Source organism: Amphiprion ocellaris, chromosome 24 (genome assembly GCF_022539595.1).
Source record: "Amphiprion ocellaris isolate individual 3 ecotype Okinawa chromosome 24, ASM2253959v1, whole genome shotgun sequence".
Taxonomy (NCBI): domain Eukaryota; kingdom Metazoa; phylum Chordata; class Actinopteri; family Pomacentridae; genus Amphiprion; species Amphiprion ocellaris.
In genome coordinates this window covers 10110323-10128114 of record NC_072789.1, presented here as the reverse complement: position 1 = coordinate 10128114, position 17792 = coordinate 10110323, and the positions used below count along the sequence as shown (strand labels likewise).

General features: G+C 40.5%; 1 protein-coding gene across 5 annotated transcripts in view; it reads left to right on the top strand.

Annotated features, from left to right (window-relative positions):
- sema5bb (sema domain, seven thrombospondin repeats (type 1 and type 1-like), transmembrane domain (TM) and short cytoplasmic domain, (semaphorin) 5Bb) overlaps positions 1-17792 on the top strand; it is a 44042-nt gene that overhangs the window by 11868 nt on the left and 14382 nt on the right. For all 5 annotated transcript variants that reach the window (XR_004846137.2, XM_055008443.1, XM_035941720.2 and 2 more), the window contains 15 exons: positions 5398-5586; positions 9516-9615; positions 9822-9867; positions 11375-11437; positions 11634-11732; positions 12242-12455; positions 12570-12855; positions 13420-13555; positions 14184-14391; positions 14499-14706; positions 15315-15432; positions 15601-15785; positions 16286-16429; positions 16518-16665; positions 17534-17759. Coding sequence is in view for 4 of the 5 variants with exons in the window: in XM_055008443.1 (XP_054864418.1) it covers positions 5442-5586; positions 9516-9615; positions 9822-9867; positions 11375-11437; positions 11634-11732; positions 12242-12455; positions 12570-12855; positions 13420-13555; positions 14184-14391; positions 14499-14706; positions 15315-15432; positions 15601-15785; positions 16286-16429; positions 16518-16665; positions 17534-17759 (2326 nt within the window). In the remaining variant the exon portion in view is untranslated. The remainder of the gene's footprint in view (positions 1-5397; positions 5587-9515; positions 9616-9821; positions 9868-11374; positions 11438-11633; positions 11733-12241; positions 12456-12569; positions 12856-13419; positions 13556-14183; positions 14392-14498; positions 14707-15314; positions 15433-15600; positions 15786-16285; positions 16430-16517; positions 16666-17533; positions 17760-17792) is intronic.

The window sequence follows — 17792 nt, the reverse complement described above, 5'->3', positions numbered from 1 at the left end:
AGTTTAGACAAGAGGCTGATATACAAGGGTCAGATGCTGGACTCCCTTCTTTTATTTTTGATGCCACGGAGGAACAAATTGCAGGGCATCTGCATGAAGAAATAATTACTTGTATTTAATTTCTCTGTCATATATCGCCTCTGTGAAGAGGACGCTTGGATTTTAATGAAGCACACATGTTCACCCAGTGTCTCGGCATGCTCGTTTTGTAGCCTGTGTAATCGCGGTGGAAAACCTGTTCAGGTTTCTAGTGTCTTTTGTAGTCAGATCAGAACATATACGATTACCTAAAATAGCTGTTTGGCAAGAAATAAGCCACAGAAGAAGAAATAGGACCTTCACAGTGTCAGTGTGGCTGCCCAGTTGATGTATTCAAGCATGGTAACCTGCTAGTAACGCCTCACTCTTCCCTCCATCAGATCAGCTCATTCATATATAAGCAGTGGTTTGAAGGTATCCAAGTGAGACACACCATGGGAGGGCCGTCCCTTCTGGCGTCTGAAAAGACTGAAAAGTTCTTCACGATTTCTGAAGACAAAGACAAGAGTGCTTGAATAGAAAATTTTTGCAATAAAAAAACAGCAAGGCTTTCTGAAAACACTGAAGTTTCATGTTTCTTAAATATTGTATGAACACTTTAAAAGACTTAAAATGTTTTGGTTTTTTTTGTAAAGGAATGACAATAATGGGTTGTTCCACTGCTTCAGTCTGCTACAAGAGAAATCCCCCTGATTTGTTCTGGCTTCAGCAGCATGAAGAAGTTAAAAACAATGTGATTTGGTGAGAAAGGAAAATACAGTATCTCTTGAAAAAGTTGCAGGCAGAGAGAGCAAGCAGGCAGCAGCTGGCTTCTTGTTGACTCCGAAAAGAAAAACGGAAAGTTTGACAAAAACTCGTGCACTGTGCAAAGTTTGGACAACTGTGATGAAGTGCTGCAGGGGCACTAATACTCTGCCCAAACACTTGTTAATGTGTCACAACATTTTCACTGAGATGTTGAAGTGAAGGGGAAACTCTGCAGGCTGCAGCGTCTAACTTTGGTAACATTGGGGACTGTGACATGATTAACAGGATACAAGAGCAGAAAAACAATCAAAATGAAAGTGTTTTTTCGCTCTTTATCAAATCTTTGGGCTTTCTTGTGATTTCCTGGGTAATTCTATACCTTCAGCACACAAAAAGATATATCGATGAAACAACCTGAGAAAGAAGAATAGCAGGCCATTATCTGCAGACGTAATACAACCTGTGACAATGACTCACAATTTGATGTAGCCTCTTTGTGAGAATCAAGCCATGCATAATTATCATTAAGATGTCAGAGCTTGCAGGTTGACATTTAAAGTCTGCTTTTTGTCACAATTATATCATTATCTTATCAAAAAATAGCAGTTCCTCTTTTAATTTTATCTGATGAACTCTCAATTTTGCTGTCAGTATAGAATCCACATAGTAGTTGTGATATCATCTGAATTGCATGAAATGTTTTAGCTCAGAGCCAGAAGACGCTTAGCTCCTTCCAATAGAACACAAGCTCCCTCTAAAATATTGACAATATCATACTTTTGTAACACATTTCTGTTCTCATCAGGATCATGGGTTGAAGTTGTGTAAAAGTAGGGTATTGTTGATGTATGATTCTCGCATGAGGATGATTCATCACTCTTTTTAAAAAAGATGCCAGCATTCATGCTGTTTCTGCCAAAATATAAACTTCAAAAAACAAAGCAAAAAACAATATTTCTTTATGGTAATTGCCATATAACGAAGAAAAAACAGATCTAACCCTCCACGGTGCTGAAGGCCGCCATCTGCAGCTACTCCTCATCTGTTTGCTCCACTTATTCTTATTAACAGGAATAATGATAAATCAAAACGCTTTAGAAATGTAATTTCAGACCACAAAAGCTACAGTGTAGTTCGCATACTGATTAGGCCATTTATTAACTCCATCTTGGAAGTGCATCGGGGGAATCGTTGAAACTTTTTCCCATACAGGGTTGAATGTTCTTTAGCTTAAAGACCTTCAGTAAATAAAGTGGCAGTAATAAATGTCAGAGTAAAATGAAATGGCAGGTAAGGTGTCTATGTAAGGGCATAATGTAGGTTTTAAAGAAGAAGTGAGCAGTGAGCTGCTTCTGCTGCAGAGTTCGTTTACATCTCAGGAAGTGATGGACAACAGACCCATCTCCCAAGACCACTTATAATTTTTGTTTTGGTCAGCAGGGCTTATTTTCAATGTCAACGTCAGCTTGTCTCACAGCCATTATTTGTTCTGCCCAACTTGTTTTTTATCTAGATAATGCAATAAACTCCTAGATGCATCTAACATCGAACAGATTGATGCCTTTAATTCAGTCTTGTCTCAACAGGCTGCTCAGTGATGCAGTGCAGCAGTGTGGTATGTGATTGTGCAAACATTTCCAAAGTACGAATATTATGGTTTAGTTTCTTGCAAGAAGTCATCAAGATTTCTATGCATGGTGTTTGTTACTCAAACATAACTGCTGCTAGAGACACAAAAAATTGTGGTTATTTGTTATACTGCTGCAAGCTTTGGCTATGCTCTTTTAAAACTGCAAAACCAAATTTACTTTAACAACAAACTTTTAATAACAAGTCATCTTAGCGATGTAGAGTCTGGATTTTCTCAGTGAAATGTTGCAGAGAGCGTTCACCCTCACTGAGGACCAGAGAGAAAACAGCAGGCAAACAGAACTGTAGTAGATGCTCAAAGAGACACCTGTCATATTCTGGTGTATTGATACAGTGAGGCCATGTTGGAAATTTTATGTGGCTCACAGCGACAAGGTCTTGGGTTGAAATCTTGGCTGTGTTCCCCATGTGTGGAGGTCACATGTTCACTCCGTGTTCCTATTTTTTTCCCACAGTCCAAACACATACAGGTCACATGAATCACAGACTCTGTATTTCTAATCTCTTCACAGGTTGTTAAGGCTTTATGGTGTTTTTCCAACACAGGCAGCTACATGAATGAACAAATGTTTTAACACGCTCACGGCTCCAGGAAAACTGGACGAGGCTTGAATGTTTGTTGCTTTTACTTCCTACGTTTCACTCAGTGCTGGTTTCCAAATCCAAAATAGCTCAGGCCCAGTTTACGCTTGGCAGCAAAACGTGTGGTGGCTCTTCCAAATGTACACAATATTATGTCTGATCGCTCAAACGTAATGATTTTTCTGACATTTATGGGTTAAACAATTCAAAACACGATGAAGAGTCTGCAGCCAGGCTTTGTGAGACTGTGCTGACAAGTGATCTCTTCCAGTTATGTTACTAAGGAATGACAATCCTCTCTGAAGAAACAGAGAAAGTTCAATACTGTGGTAAAAGCACAGTAAAACCCTTCAAGAGGTAGTTCAGGGTGGATGGTTGAGCATACGGTGTGTCTACAGAGTTTTACTTGACTAACCTTAACCTGACAGAGGTGGCAGATATGTAAATGCATGTATATCCCAGATGATGCATATGCAGTCTTTGCCTTTTGCAAGAGTTTGCAGTACATTTCCTTGTGCTCCTGAAGAATCCAACGGACGTCTGCTATTGCTCCCCATCATTGTACTGAATAGACAAATCCCCGAACATTAGGCCTCTCACTGGCCGGCCTTTGCATGGTGAGAGGAGCACAGCCCCATAACAAAAGCAAGGCCAGCGGTGGAGGCTCTGTTCCTGTCGCTTCATTAGGCAGCAATGTAAGACCCAGCAGGTTGAAAAACCACTGCCTCTGCACACATTCAGTCCTCTCGGTGAGCAGTAGACAGACAGATATTCACTGCTTCCATTCTCCACAGCACATAGCAGCTGCAGTGAAACTGGTTTAAGGGTTAAAGGAAAAGAGGGTTGGAATAGAAGAAGCTGCTGTGAAAGAATAACAAATCTGCTGAACTGTGGCATTGAGGAACGTTATAGGCTTTTACACAAGCTGATCGGTCATCTGTTACAATTTTACAATCAAAAGTATGCACTATTGCCATTTACAGTTTCTCTACATGTATCTGGTGACAGTACAATTACTTTCAGTGCTTCATCAGGTATTTTAATTGTTTTCACTGCATATGTATGTCATCTGAATTGGTAGTTCAACTGCAATATGGTCTGTATTTCAAAAGTCGGTTTCATCATTTATATGTCAAGTGACACATTCACGGCTTCAATGTCCATACACGTTTAAGATGTGACCAATTAAAATTTTAATGTGCATTTTTTTTTAGCAAACTTTTAAACAAACTATATACTTTAGTTCAACTTTTCATTTTCCCAAATATTTTTTTCTAAGATTTAAAATATGGAAATTCCTTTAAAATGGCCGTGTCATGTTTGTCCACAACTTTTCTGTGTGTGCTCGTGCTCAGAGAAGGCAGATATTCAGGAATGTTCAGCTGTGAAATGTGTAGTTCTGAAACAGTAAAGATGGCACAGTTCTCTTTTTGGCCTGGACATCCACATGTTAGCAAGCATACAGAGGTGAGAAGAGAACATCAGCTGGGCTTTATTTCATTGACCCAAGTTATTTGGCATCACTGAGGGAAATTCTTAGATTTCTGCCTCTCCTGTTCCCAGCTGGTTCTTTAACATCATGACCAAATATGTATTCCGTTCCTGTTCCTCCTGTTAGGAGAATTAGAGCAAGATTTTAAGGGTGATTAATGATACAATACACATACTAGGTTAAAGTTTACTATTCTGAGAACAGGCATTTAGCATTTAGTCTAAAAATATGGCTTCCACGTTGCTATTTTTCCTGTTGTAAGTCAGCCAAAACCAAAGAGCAGCTCCAGAGCAGCAGTAAAATTACTGTCTTATTTACCAATAATCCATGTAAACTATGAAGAAGAGCCTTTCAAATGACCCTTGTGTCTGAAATCATCATCAAATTGTCATCGTAGTGCAGATTTGATGTTTATAAATGGATTTTAAAACTGACACAAAAACCCGTCATGTGGCTCACAGTTCAAAGTTCACACCCCCTGTTTGGCTGAGGGCCCAGGCTCATCTTTGAATGGGTCTCCACAGACAGAAAGAGCTCTGTTGATGCCACCCTCGGCTTGAGAGTCGGCATTACAAAGATTGGCGGCTCTGGCCTTTTGAGGTGAATTAGGCATGACTGAGTCCTGCTGACAGTGAGGGGCTGGACACCCAGAGCAGACAGACAGAGGCAGCATAGGGACTGCGGGGCTGGTGGACTGGCAAAACTAATTTAGATGGATGGACTCGGGAACAGACAGAAGGGAGGGTGTGCGACTGTACGTTCACATTTTCAAAAGTCTTAAGCAGATGTATTTAGTATTAGGATTATATTTTTTTTTTCCCATCAGTAGTGTTTGATTGTCACTGGCCATGTGCTCAGACTGACAAGTATCCCCTCTGCTCCAACAGGTGATTCCTGAGGACCTGACAGAAGACTGGATGTGGTTGTAGCTATGGTTACGTCAGGGTGGAGGGCGTGGGCCCTCTCCCCCTATGGCCTTGTGCTGGTCATCTGTTCATCTATTTGTCTGTCCCAGCAGCCTCCCATCAAACCTGCAGACTGCAGCAGAAAGGAACACCCTGTTGTCTCCTACCAAGGTGAGCTCATCAGTACCAATCTGTCTTTTATCCATCCATCCATCCATCCATCCATCCATCCATCCATCCATCAATCATCAATAGACTCAATGAAAATAAACTCACAATTTGCAGTTTTTCAAATGTTTAAAATGCTTAAAACCGTTGACGTTCTAGTCACCACTGTATTGGAAACCAAGGAAGATAAACAAAATCAGTCTTTAATCCATTGCTATAGTGCAGGAAAGTATCAACAGTAGAGATCCCTTGTCTAGGTTCACATAATATAAAATCTTAATAATTACAAAGAGACAGAGGTGAGAGAGTGAAGATTTCACATTATGAGGATGATATTTTGGTGCAAAGGTAAACAATAAAACTGAACTGATCTTGATCTGATCTTTGAGTCTTGTACAGATATTTTGTAGAATAAAAACCAGCCTCCCTCTCTAATGAGTGTGAAGAGTGTTTGGCCAGATTGTAATAACCCTCTGATCATTTGTAAAGTTAAATGAGCCCATATGAGAACTCTGTGTATTTGTGTAGCCTCATGACAAATAAACCAAATTAAATTTCTTCTGCGTCTTGGACGAGGAAATATTGCTTTATAGAGAACTGAAGTCTTGTTGTTATAGCTGGGTTAGCTTCTGTTCCACAAACTTCTGCAATCTCTGATATTATATTATATTTAACTTTTTTACCTGTAAACTACACAGTTCAATCCTTTCTATTCTGCTGTTAATAGAGACATGTATTGGACATACATAGGTAGCGATATTTGTTAAATCCCACTAAAAATGGAATACGCATTAGTACATTGAACAATACTGTTAAAGTCAAAGTCACCATTGCTCCCAAAGTCACTCCATAGATCAAAGACTTGAAGATGCTCTTAACTTTGAACCAAATTAAATACAACTTAAAAGGGTCATCTGGAAAATTTGAGTCTCTTTGGACCATAGGATTAATTACATAGCTGAGTTAAAACACTGCAGGAAAAATGAGCCACTCAGGGCCGAAGCACACTTTGTCAATACATGTCAAAACATCTCGGATCATTTGCAGTGTGATCATTTTTCATGATCCTTTACGATAAACTTGACTGAACGACTATCTGTATTAAAAAAGAAGGGTTGGGTATTGATTATTGTTAACTCATTTATCCACATAGTGCTCTTTTTCTGTACAGCCATTAATAGTGTAATATTTTCTTCTAGGTCTGACTGTATCTAATGCAGTAGACACATTATGTCATCAAACTGGTCAGACATTTGCCAAAATGCAGGCACAGGTTGGGGACAAGCAGCAAACAGAAAATAAAAGCCAAAGTATTGCATGAAATATAAAAAAAGACCATCAGTATACTTATGATAGATGCACATTTGCTGTGTGAAAGCATATAACTGGACTCCTGGACTGTTTGAAGCTTGTTGTTGTGTTCTGGCGACTGAAAAATTAATCTCTCTCTCCATCTGTTATTATATTTGACTGACTTTGTTTGCATAAATCAGCATCTCAATTTCTAATTCCTCGTAGTTAACTGATGAGGTCAAAGGCTGAGGAGTTTGGAACAGGACTGCTGCTGCAATGCGAGTCGTTTCTCCTTCTGAACCGCAGGATTAATGTTTTGAATGTGAGCGTGTGCATGGACTGTGCTTTGCCACAGGTCATTATGTACACAGGCAAGTGCACAAAAGCAATTTGGATTCAATAGCTCTCTGAAAATCATAGTTGCTCAAGTGATGGTTTGTATTCATGCTGTATTGTTGCCCTTTTTCAGAGCTTTTCAGACTGAGACCAGACAAGAATGATGTTTCGGTTTTGTTTGTAATGAGCATCTTGACATAGTCGTCGCTCGTAACCTTTCAAATGTATTTTTTTCAGAGTGATGAAATGTTATGTGACATTATTTAAGAATAGAAAGCACTGTGTTTAATGTAAGATAATGGAAGTCTCTCAGGTGACATTTATCTACACTAATAGAGATTTTCTGGTGTTGTGTTTGTCATCAAAGCTTGCAGTGGGACCTGCTGAAACTTATGGGTGTGAATGTTTTGGAGCTATGCTTGACAGTTGTACAGTACACTGGGATTTATATGAAATTAATAAATGTTTTGGTGTTGTGTCTGCAGCATAGCTCATTAAATGTTCTCCTTCAGCTGTCTAACAACTGTGAAAGGGCCTTTTGATGGTATTATTTTGACTGGATGTCAGTTTAAATTCAGCTCAAAGTGTTCGCCTGGCAAACCGTGCTGTTATTGTTTTGGATAGATTTGTCCCACAAGCTGGCTATCAAGTGAAAGGAACAAGCATTCATTTTGGTGAGGCAACAGCAGTAATTTGCTCGAAAAACGCTGTGGGAGGGATTAATTTGTTGCACTTTTGTACGTGGCTTGTTCAAACTGCCAAAAGTAACTTTATTTATTGTTCACTTTTGGTTTGCTCTCATGCTGTCTGCATAGGTAGAGGCTTTTAATCAAGACCGTGTAATAGAATCTACAAGCATAATCAATGTTTGTTATACAGCACCATTTAAAAATGGTTAAAAAAATAATATTTTCAACAGTACTATTAAATCTTAAACTTCTTTGGCATATTTGAAATGTCACTCTTTTTTTTTTACTGTTGAAAAGCACTCAATATATGTGACATCTCCCTTTTTGAACAAACCTCTGCTCAAGTCAAACTAGCGCGACAAGCTCAGACAAAAGCACAAGTAATAATCTTCAGCTTGACGCAGTGTGACATATTGTTGGAGACTGAGAGACAAATGAGTGAATTACACCTCAACACTCTATGCCAACAGCCATGACTCACACAGCAGAGTGGCTCTTCCACTAATTGCGTCTTTGGCAATTTAAATTTCCAGAGTTCTGACATTGAAAACCTCTTGACACTAAACCACAAGTTGCTTATTATGGCCTGACCAGTGTACAGCAGCATGTATGTGAATGGGAGCATCCATTTATCCTGGGATTTTTAGCAATATATTTTTGCAAAATATCCAAAGACGTGTCTATGTTGTATAATGTTACTCAGTTTGCTGCTATGACCCATGCAGGTTCAAGTGTTGGGGTGGATAAGCTAATAGCCTCAAATTATATATGTATTTTGGTTTTACAGCAAGAAAAAAGACTAAAGAAATGTGTTTTTAAACTTGCACTATCATTCAAAAGTTTGCAATCACTTATAAATGTCCTTATTTTTGAAAGAAAAGCAGTTTTTTTCAATGAAGATAACATGAATCAGAAATACAGTCTAGACATTATTAATGTGGTAAATGACTGTTCTAACTGGAAAGGCTGATGTTTAATGGAATATCTCCATAGAGGTACAGAGGAACATTTCCAGCAACCATCACTCCTGTGTTCTAATGCTACATTGTGTTAGCTAATGGTGTTGAAAGGCTAATTGATGATTAGAAAACCCTTGTGCAGTTATGTTGGCACATAAATAAAAGTGTGAGTTTTCATGGAAACCCAAAACTTTTGAATGGTCATGTATATCTGGCATTTATAAACAGATGCTTTCCTGTGTCTTTATGTTTACCTGGTTCATGAGGTGAGGCAAATTCTGTTCCGCCCCACAATTTGGAAACTAAGCCTAGATTTTTTGCCTTATCTTGAAGCCTTGGACTGAGCCTTCATTCTGGTGTCAGATGTCAAAGGTTAAAGAGAGGTTGTGAAGCCGTCAGACAGGGATCAGGTGGTCAGCCGAGTTATTTGGGAGAAATGTGACACAGCAGTTAAAACACTGAAGACTCAGCTGAGCTTCGAGCCAGGTACCATTTGGTAGAAAATGATTCCCAGGCAAACACTGCATAACACTTCTCCCTCTCGCCCCTCATATTTGTTCTTCTTCCAACTATGCCTGCATTCTTCCTCCTCATCCTTCCTTTTTATTTTCCTTCTTTCTCTCTCTCTTCACCCTCTGGTTCTTTCTCCATTCAGCGCTGAGGTCTTGGGTGTCTGAGTTCTCCCATCCGGGGGTGAAAGATTTCTCCCAGCTCGCCATGGACCTGAGCAGAAACCAGCTCATTGTAGGAGCAAGGTGACAAATAACTGCATGTGGAGCAAAAAACACTCACAGATTCCAGTCCACATGCAGCATGTTGCCAGTATGCAATTTCAAAGCTGAATATACATATTTATGATTGGATTCAATAGGGTTTGATATTTGCATGCAGTATACTAGTATTTTTTGCAGTCTGTGTGCCTCTGCTGTTTTGCCTCTAACATGAAAAATCTCTTTTCCAGAAATTTCCTGTTTAGACTGAATTTGAGCAACGCCTCCCTCATACAGGTGAGGTGTGTCTGTTCATGGTAAACACTAGACAAAGGGAATGTGATTTTTTTTTATTGATACCTTTCTAAAATCGACCAAACAGAAAAAGGATTTTATTTCGAGTTTTGTGTCTCTTCTAGTGTATGTGTAGATTCTTAGAGTTCCAGGTCATGGTAATCCAAAGAGCTTCAGTAGAAGACAACAAGACTTCTCTTTTGGGTTCTTAAAGATGTTTCACCTTTCAGTCAAGAAGTTCCTTCACTTTTAAGTCTTTAAGAACCAAAAAGAGGAGTCCATCTGCCTTATACTGAACTCCTTAGGGTATCTCATTGTGTTTTCCTGTAACTGAATAGTCTGAGGGCTGAACAGTGGCTTGGTGGTTTGTTTGAAGATCTTTTGTTCGTGTCCCGGCCTTTCTGGGTTCTTTGTGCATGGAGTTTCTATGTTCTCCCTGTGCATGCGTGCGTTTTCTCCAGGTACTCCAGCTTCCTCCTACAGTCCAAAAACATGCTCAGGTTAATTGGTAATTCTAAATTGTCCAGGTGTGAATGTGAGTACGATTGTTTATCTCTATATGTTGCACTGTGATAAACTGGTGGCCTGTCCAGGGTGTCCTCTGCCTTCACCCTAAATCAGCTGAGACCGACTCCAGCCCAACCGTGACCCTAATGAGGATTAAGTGGTGCATATATAATGGATGGATGAATAGTCTGACATTTTGGGACATTTGCTTGTTTGTTCAGAGTTAGACAAGAACATGATGCCACTCACATTTCTGGCCATTTGATATGGAAGTGCTGCAGGAGACAGTTACATTAGTTTAGCATAGAGACTGGTAACAAAGGGATTGAACCAGCCAACTAGCTCTGTCTGAAAGTTGCATAATTCATTCACCAGCACCTTTTAAAAGCTGTGTGACTAGTATGTTTTGTCATTTCTGGTCTTTAAACACCTTCTCTAGTGCAAAACCATCTTAACATCTTTCTTTTTTTCTTCTTCTATGCTTCAAGACATATTAGGAGTGAAATAAGAAGTCAACGACATGATTGTCTTTCCATCTTTAACCCTGATACGTAACAGACTTAAGCAACCAAACCTCAGTTTTGAAAGGTTTCCGTATCATTGCTCATCTTTTAAAATGGTTTCTGAATTGAGTATACTGGGCTTAATTATTCCAATTTTACAACTTTTGATTGTGTAGCATAGTGTAGTTTTACAGTGTTTGATCAGAATCGTGTATGAGCTGGTGTGCCTGAGCTCCAGCGGGCAGGGAGAGCTGGACATAGAAAAAAAAACTTGTTTATAAGTAGTTTTGATACACAGAGATACATTTTCGGAGTTTAATCAGTTACTAGAGCTGGATTCTAAGTGTAGCTTAGCTAAGTTATGTTTGCTTGTTCCATGTGTATTTTCAATGTTGTTAATGCATGTTGCGTTGAGTACAGTTTTCTAAATTGCTGCACATTGCATTATGCTGTTAAGATTCCAAAACTCCCTAAACTAAAATATGACTTTCTTTCCTTAGGCAACAGAATGGGCACCAGATGAAGAAACAAAGCGTTCATGTCAGAGCAAAGGCAAATCTGAGGTAGTGTGTTTTGTCATGTAGTACAAAATTAGGGTCAATTCATAGACTGTATAAGAAATGTTCCTTATACAGTCTTTGGATCAAATATAGATTATTTACTCCGCTCAGCAATATATTCCTTTTTTATAAGCAGTGAAACGTCTTTTGACATTTTAATGACATCTCATGAACTGACTTCTGATGTATTTGTCTACAGGACGAATGTCAAAACTATATCCGGGTTTTGTTGATAAGTGGGAGGACGCTGTTCACATGCGGGACCAACGCTTTCACCCCCGTCTGCATTACCAGGCAGGTTGGTACAACAGCTCATCCTGACATGATGAAGCAAGTTATCATTTTGATCAGGTTTGAGTGATTATTATCCACTGTGCCTAAAATAAGTGGAAGACTTTAAACATATTTAAATTTCAGTCACCATAGAATGTCAAGCAGAAAAAGGGCTGTAACTAATCATTATTTTCATTATCAATTTATTTTCCAGTTATTTTTAAAACTCAGATAAGCTTTTGGTGAAATAATCAAGCTCCATTAGATACCACTGATTAAAAGACTTATTATTTCAGTACTAAAAAGGAAGCAGTTTTTGGCAAAGTATGATCATGAATAAATTGTTTTGGCGGTTTTGTGCATTTGGGAAATGGTGTTTGCTCAAGATTTCATCACTCAGTCCAGATGAATTAATTAAAAGTTTTGAATGTGAATAAGAGGTCTAAAACAACCCTAAAACTAAAAAGAAACAAATCATTTTGCAACCCACCTAAACATGAGGATTCCTTATTCAGTTTGCGTTGTTTCTGTCAGGTTTCTAACACCAGTCAGGTGTTGGACACTGTAAACGGCGTTGCCCGATGTCCCTACGACCCGCGCCACAACTCCACGGCCATGGTAACGGAAAAGGGCGAGCTGTATGCTGCCACGGTGATTGATTTCTCCGGACGTGACCCAGTCATCTACAGGAGCCTGGGGAACATGCCGCCACTGCGCTCCGCCCAGTACAACTCCAAATGGCTCAACGGTGAACAAAGCACCACGCTGATTTGTCTTTTAACTGGCCTTGTATTGACCTGCTTCTCTGACCCGTCTTCGTGTTGATGGACGTCATCTTTTTTTTCCCTCTCTTCTCTTTCAGAGCCCCATTTTGTGTCTGTTTACGAGATTGGTCGATTCGCCTACTTCTTCCTGAGAGAAACTGCTGTTGAGAACGACTGTGGAAAGATGGTGTTCTCTCGAGTGGCCCGGGTGTGTAAGAACGATATGGGTGGACGTTTTCTTTTGGAAGACACCTGGACCACCTTCATGAAGGCCCGCCTCAACTGCTCACGCTCAGGAGAAATCCCCTTTTACTACAACGAGCTGCAGAGCACCTTCTACCTACCAGAGCAAGACCTGATTTATGGCATCTTTACCACTAATGTGTGCGTACTGTTCATTAATACGACTGTTAAAAGAGAATTTCACAGATTTTATGTGTCAAAGTCAAACTTGTCACGGTCCCTCAGGGTTTTGGATATGAATATTCCTCTTATACCTAATTTACCACGACAGCCCAGCTCTGACACTTTTTAATGAAAGTGTTTGTGACAAACATGTCATTATCGTATGAAAAGTAGTGTTTTTGGCTTCAGGTGACTTGCATTCCTGCCCAATACATCAAAATTCCTTTACAGCTCAGCATTGTTCCTTTAGGCTTGCTTGAAGACGATAGTTTTTTAAAGAAAAGCTTCAATATTGGGTTTCAGTTTATACAGATGTTTGAATTGAGCTTATACTTTACTAATATAAGTTTGACTCTTTGGGAAACATGCTTTCCTGTAAAGTAAACTGGGAGATAATGAAACTGTAAACACGAGGAAACAGCTTGTGTGTTTCTCCTACAAAGTTCACTGATTCTTTGTTGAGAACATCTGAACTGCCTCCCTTGCTTTCTTGTACATTGAATTGCTGAGATCTGATCATGATAACGTTTTCTCCTCCTGCAGGAACAGTATATCAGCTTCTGCTGTCTGTGCCTTCAATCTGAGCTCCATCACTCAGGCCTTCAATGGGCCCTTTCGCTTCCAGGAGAACCCTCGCACTGCTTGGCTGTCCACACCAAACCCCATACCCAATTTTCAGGTAACTCACACATTGAAAACACAAAAAATGTTCCAAACTGGACTCACACACCTATTTTTCTCTGACAACATGGTGTTGATAGGTGTGAGAAAACTAAGCAGACAGCTTTGCCCCTCCACAATTTCCCAGCCTTTCCTCCAAAGGCTTGTACAGGACTTTGAAAAAGCCTGACATCTATTTTATCCCTCAGTGACAAGTGGAGATATCTAAATGCAGTGTAGCATACAGACAATTCGAAGCTAGCTGCATCAAATATGCCTCCCACAACATGCGCTTGGCAAGTTTCCCAACACATATACAAAACGCTGTCCAATTCGAGCTACGGCTACATTGTTGTGTCATTTCAGATTATATAATCTCTATATTTCATATGCTGTAGTTTTGATACGCTTGATTTCAGATTTGTACTTATTCTGCTTCTTGCAATTCATATTGGCCTCAGTCATGGCAGAATGAAGAAAAGGAGAAATGCTTTTGAAGCTTCTGTAAATCATCCTCCCAGGTTGAATACACTTCAATCAGTAGTATTACCTGTTAGTGCGCTTCGAAGACGATAAGAAACCTGGAGACTCGGGTGACAAACCCTGAGTCTTGAGCTTTGACTGATGGCTCGCTCTTGGCTCCTCAGTGTGGCACACTGGAGGAGGGCGGCCCTGGAGGAAACCTGACAGAGCGCAGCCTTCAGGACGCCCAGCGACTCTTCCTCATGAATGATGTGGTCCAGCCGGTCACTGTCAACCCCCTGCTCACCCAGGACAACCTGCGCTTCTCCAAGCTGGTGGTGGACATCGTGCAGGGCCGAGACACTCTCTATCACGTCATGTACATCGGCACTGGTGAGCAAAAGATTCGCTATTTCTGAATAGTGATACATTTCTATGTATGCTATCCACCAGTTTTTTCCTATCCCATAAATTTTCTACTTGTCTTTTTGTGTAATCAGAATACGGCACCATCCTGAAGGCTCTCTCCACAACCAATAAAAGCCTTCACGGCTGCTACCTAGAGGAGCTCAGGATCCTTCCTGAAGGGAAACTGGGACCAATCAAGAGTTTGCAAATCCTCCACAATGACAGATCGTTGTTTGTGGGGCTTGATGACAGATTGGTGAAGATTCCATTAGAGCGCTGCTCCAGCTATCCGACCGAACGGTATGACCCAGCAGTTGTATATAGTCCTGTATCACTGATGTAAATAAAAGGAAAATAGGAACTCAGATTATTAGTATTAAGCAAATTAAAAGCTGTAGTTGTTCATTATGTAAAAGAGAAAAGGCACTTTAGATCTGTGTGCCTGCTCAGATTGTGGGTTGTCTGGTGCTGGTGGTGAGTGTGCAAGTTCACTAACCCAACTTAAAAATACTTAAACTGATTTATGAACTCAGCGCCATCAAAGAGACAAACCTGTGTGGGTGTCCAAGTCTAAAAGCTGCAACAAATGCTGACAAAGATGATTATGTTAAGAGCCCAGTCTTTCTTCCCTGTAAATAGAACACTTTTGAACTGCTGGTCTGTGTTTTTGCAAGACTCAGACTCAAACGTTACGTAAGCAGGCTGTTAATGAATTTGTGGACAATAAATGCAGTGCTAAAATAAGTTGACAACCTTGCACAGTGTTGTTTGATGTACAGTACATAAGGTTCTCAGTATTATCTAATTGTTGGACAATCCTGCTGACTGCAGACTTCTAGACAAATAACACTGTCACAGAGAGACTTGATAATTCTGCAACTGCTATAAACTGTCTGAACTCATGTTAGTTATTGCATGGAGGCTCGGGACCCTTACTGTGGCTGGGATCACAAACAGAACCGCTGCACCACTTTTGAGGAGAGCTCCAACATGAACCAGTGGACCCAAAACATCACCGAATGCCCAGTAAGACACACAGATTATCGGGTGTGTAGGTCTGTACTGTGTTTAAAATGTTTTGGCTTCAGATATTAATTTCACGAGAAGCTCTTTGTTTGATCATAAGTCACTATTGTAGATTTTAGATTACTGTTGGTGACAAATTCATGTCATCCTCTCAAATCCTCTCTGGAGGTGAGGAACCTGACACAGGATGGTGGATTTGGTCCGTGGGCACCATGGCAACCTTGTAACCACGATGACGGCGAGGGATCCATCAGCAGCTGTGTGTGTCGGTCCCGCTCATGTAACGGACCAATAGCCAGATGTGGAGGAGTCGAATGCAAAGGCCCGACCATCCAGGTGGCAAACTGTTCCAGGTACATTTCTTTATATTTGTATTCTAATCCTGTAAAATCTAACACAGCAGGCTGAATAACTGCTTTGGCCGAGCGTGCATTGTGGAAACAACAAGAAGTAATCAACTTTGCTCAGAGATCAATTAGCCTGAGCTGCTGATGTTCAATATTTCATAAGAATGAAACGCTGCTCGTGCTAATAAATCTTAGTGTTTTATCAATACAACCATTATATTATTATCAAAGACCTCATTAAAGGAGAGAATGAGTGATAAAAAGTCACAATATGATTGCATTTGAAGGATTTGTCTCTACACAATGAGACCTACAGATTACATTATCGACTAATAAACAATGGAAATGTTGGAGGGACTCTGAGGAAAACTGTGTTCATTCAGACTCAAATCATCAAACTCAAACTGTAGATTTGTTGCTAACTTTTCAAGCTAGTTGCTAACATTTGAGAGCCGACATATTCAAACCTATGATCTACATGTTCTGTCTCAACATTTGGTTCTCAGAAATGGCGGCTGGACGCCGTGGTCTTCATGGGGTCAGTGCAGCAGCAGTTGCGGTATCGGATTTGAAGTGAGGCAGCGGTCCTGCAACAACCCCGCACCTCGGCATGGAGGTCGAATCTGCGTTGGGCAGGGTCGAGAAGAGAGGTGAGAAGGAGTGAATTTGCGCCTTGTTGCATATTACTCAACTTTAAAGAGTTATTACCGCAGTGTTTGTGTGTCTTTGTGTTTCCAGGTTATGCAATGAGAAAAAGCCATGTCCCCTGCCAGTGTCGTGGACAGCGTGGGGCCCCTGGGCTCACTGCAGTGCTGAATGTGGAGGGGGGGTCCACTCCAGGACCAGAACCTGTGAGAATGGAAACAGCTGCCCCGGATGTGCGACGGTACTGCAGTGCTTGTAGTTAAGAATATAACTTTTAGGTGTTTGTAACTCAACTGAAGACAAGTAATTTATTGGTCTAAATATAAAGAAAATCAAAAAACACAGTGGTCCAGATGATTAATTTGAAAAAAGCAGGTATGCTGTGGGTCTGTTTTAATCAACTATTTCACCGCTTTTCATGTGTTCTGCAAAATTCAGTATATATGGCTTCAGTGTATGACTAAATCTTCTATTCTACCAATCCTTTCAAGCTTAATTATCATAAATGGAATTAATTGAAACATCCACACTTATTCATTTTTCTCTGCAGAGAATAAATTAATAAGTTTTATTTGGAATTGTAGTTATGTAAGTCTTTACCTGTTATAGGACAAATTATTGGATTACAGAAATGAAAGATTAATCCCTTCAGGAGCATGAAACTGCTTAGTAAATTGTATAAACTGATTCAGCTCACATATAACTGGTATAATGCAAATAGAAGTTTATGTTAAACCCCCAAGTGTTTACCTCCCTCTTTTCAAAACTCCTGGTCCAGTGAGTCAGAAGTTCTGCTTCAGGGAGCTGAGCTTTAGTGTCTGCAGTGAAGGGAATTTCCAAAATAGAAAGGGCTTGGTTCTTCATTGCAACCAGAAAAGCTTCAGCAGCCCCATTAAATGCAGTAATTAGTTGCACAATAAGCCCCTCCAGAAAAACTGTAATATTTGTGCTGTTTGGCAGGGTGTATTCAGGCAGCAGTCTGCCTCTGCAAGCTGTTTTGTAATGAATTTGGGAGATAGAGCTGCAGTATAACACACAGCAGCAGCATTAGCCTGTGACATGGTGGGATTTTGTCAGCAGTGGTGACTTTTCTTCATCCTGTTTCCCAGGAGTATAAGGCCTGTAATCTTGAAGCTTGCCCTGAGGTTCGCCGCAACACCCCCTGGACCGCCTGGATGCCAGTCAACGTCAGTCAAGACGGGTCTCGGCAGGAGCAGAGGTTCAGGTACACCTGCCGGGCGCTGCTGCACGACCCCCAGCAGCTCCAGCTGGGCAAGAAGAAGGTGGAGACCCGGTTCTGCCCCAATGATGGGTCAGGAGCTTGCCAGACCGACTGTAAGTAACCCGGGAGCACATAATGGAAACCTC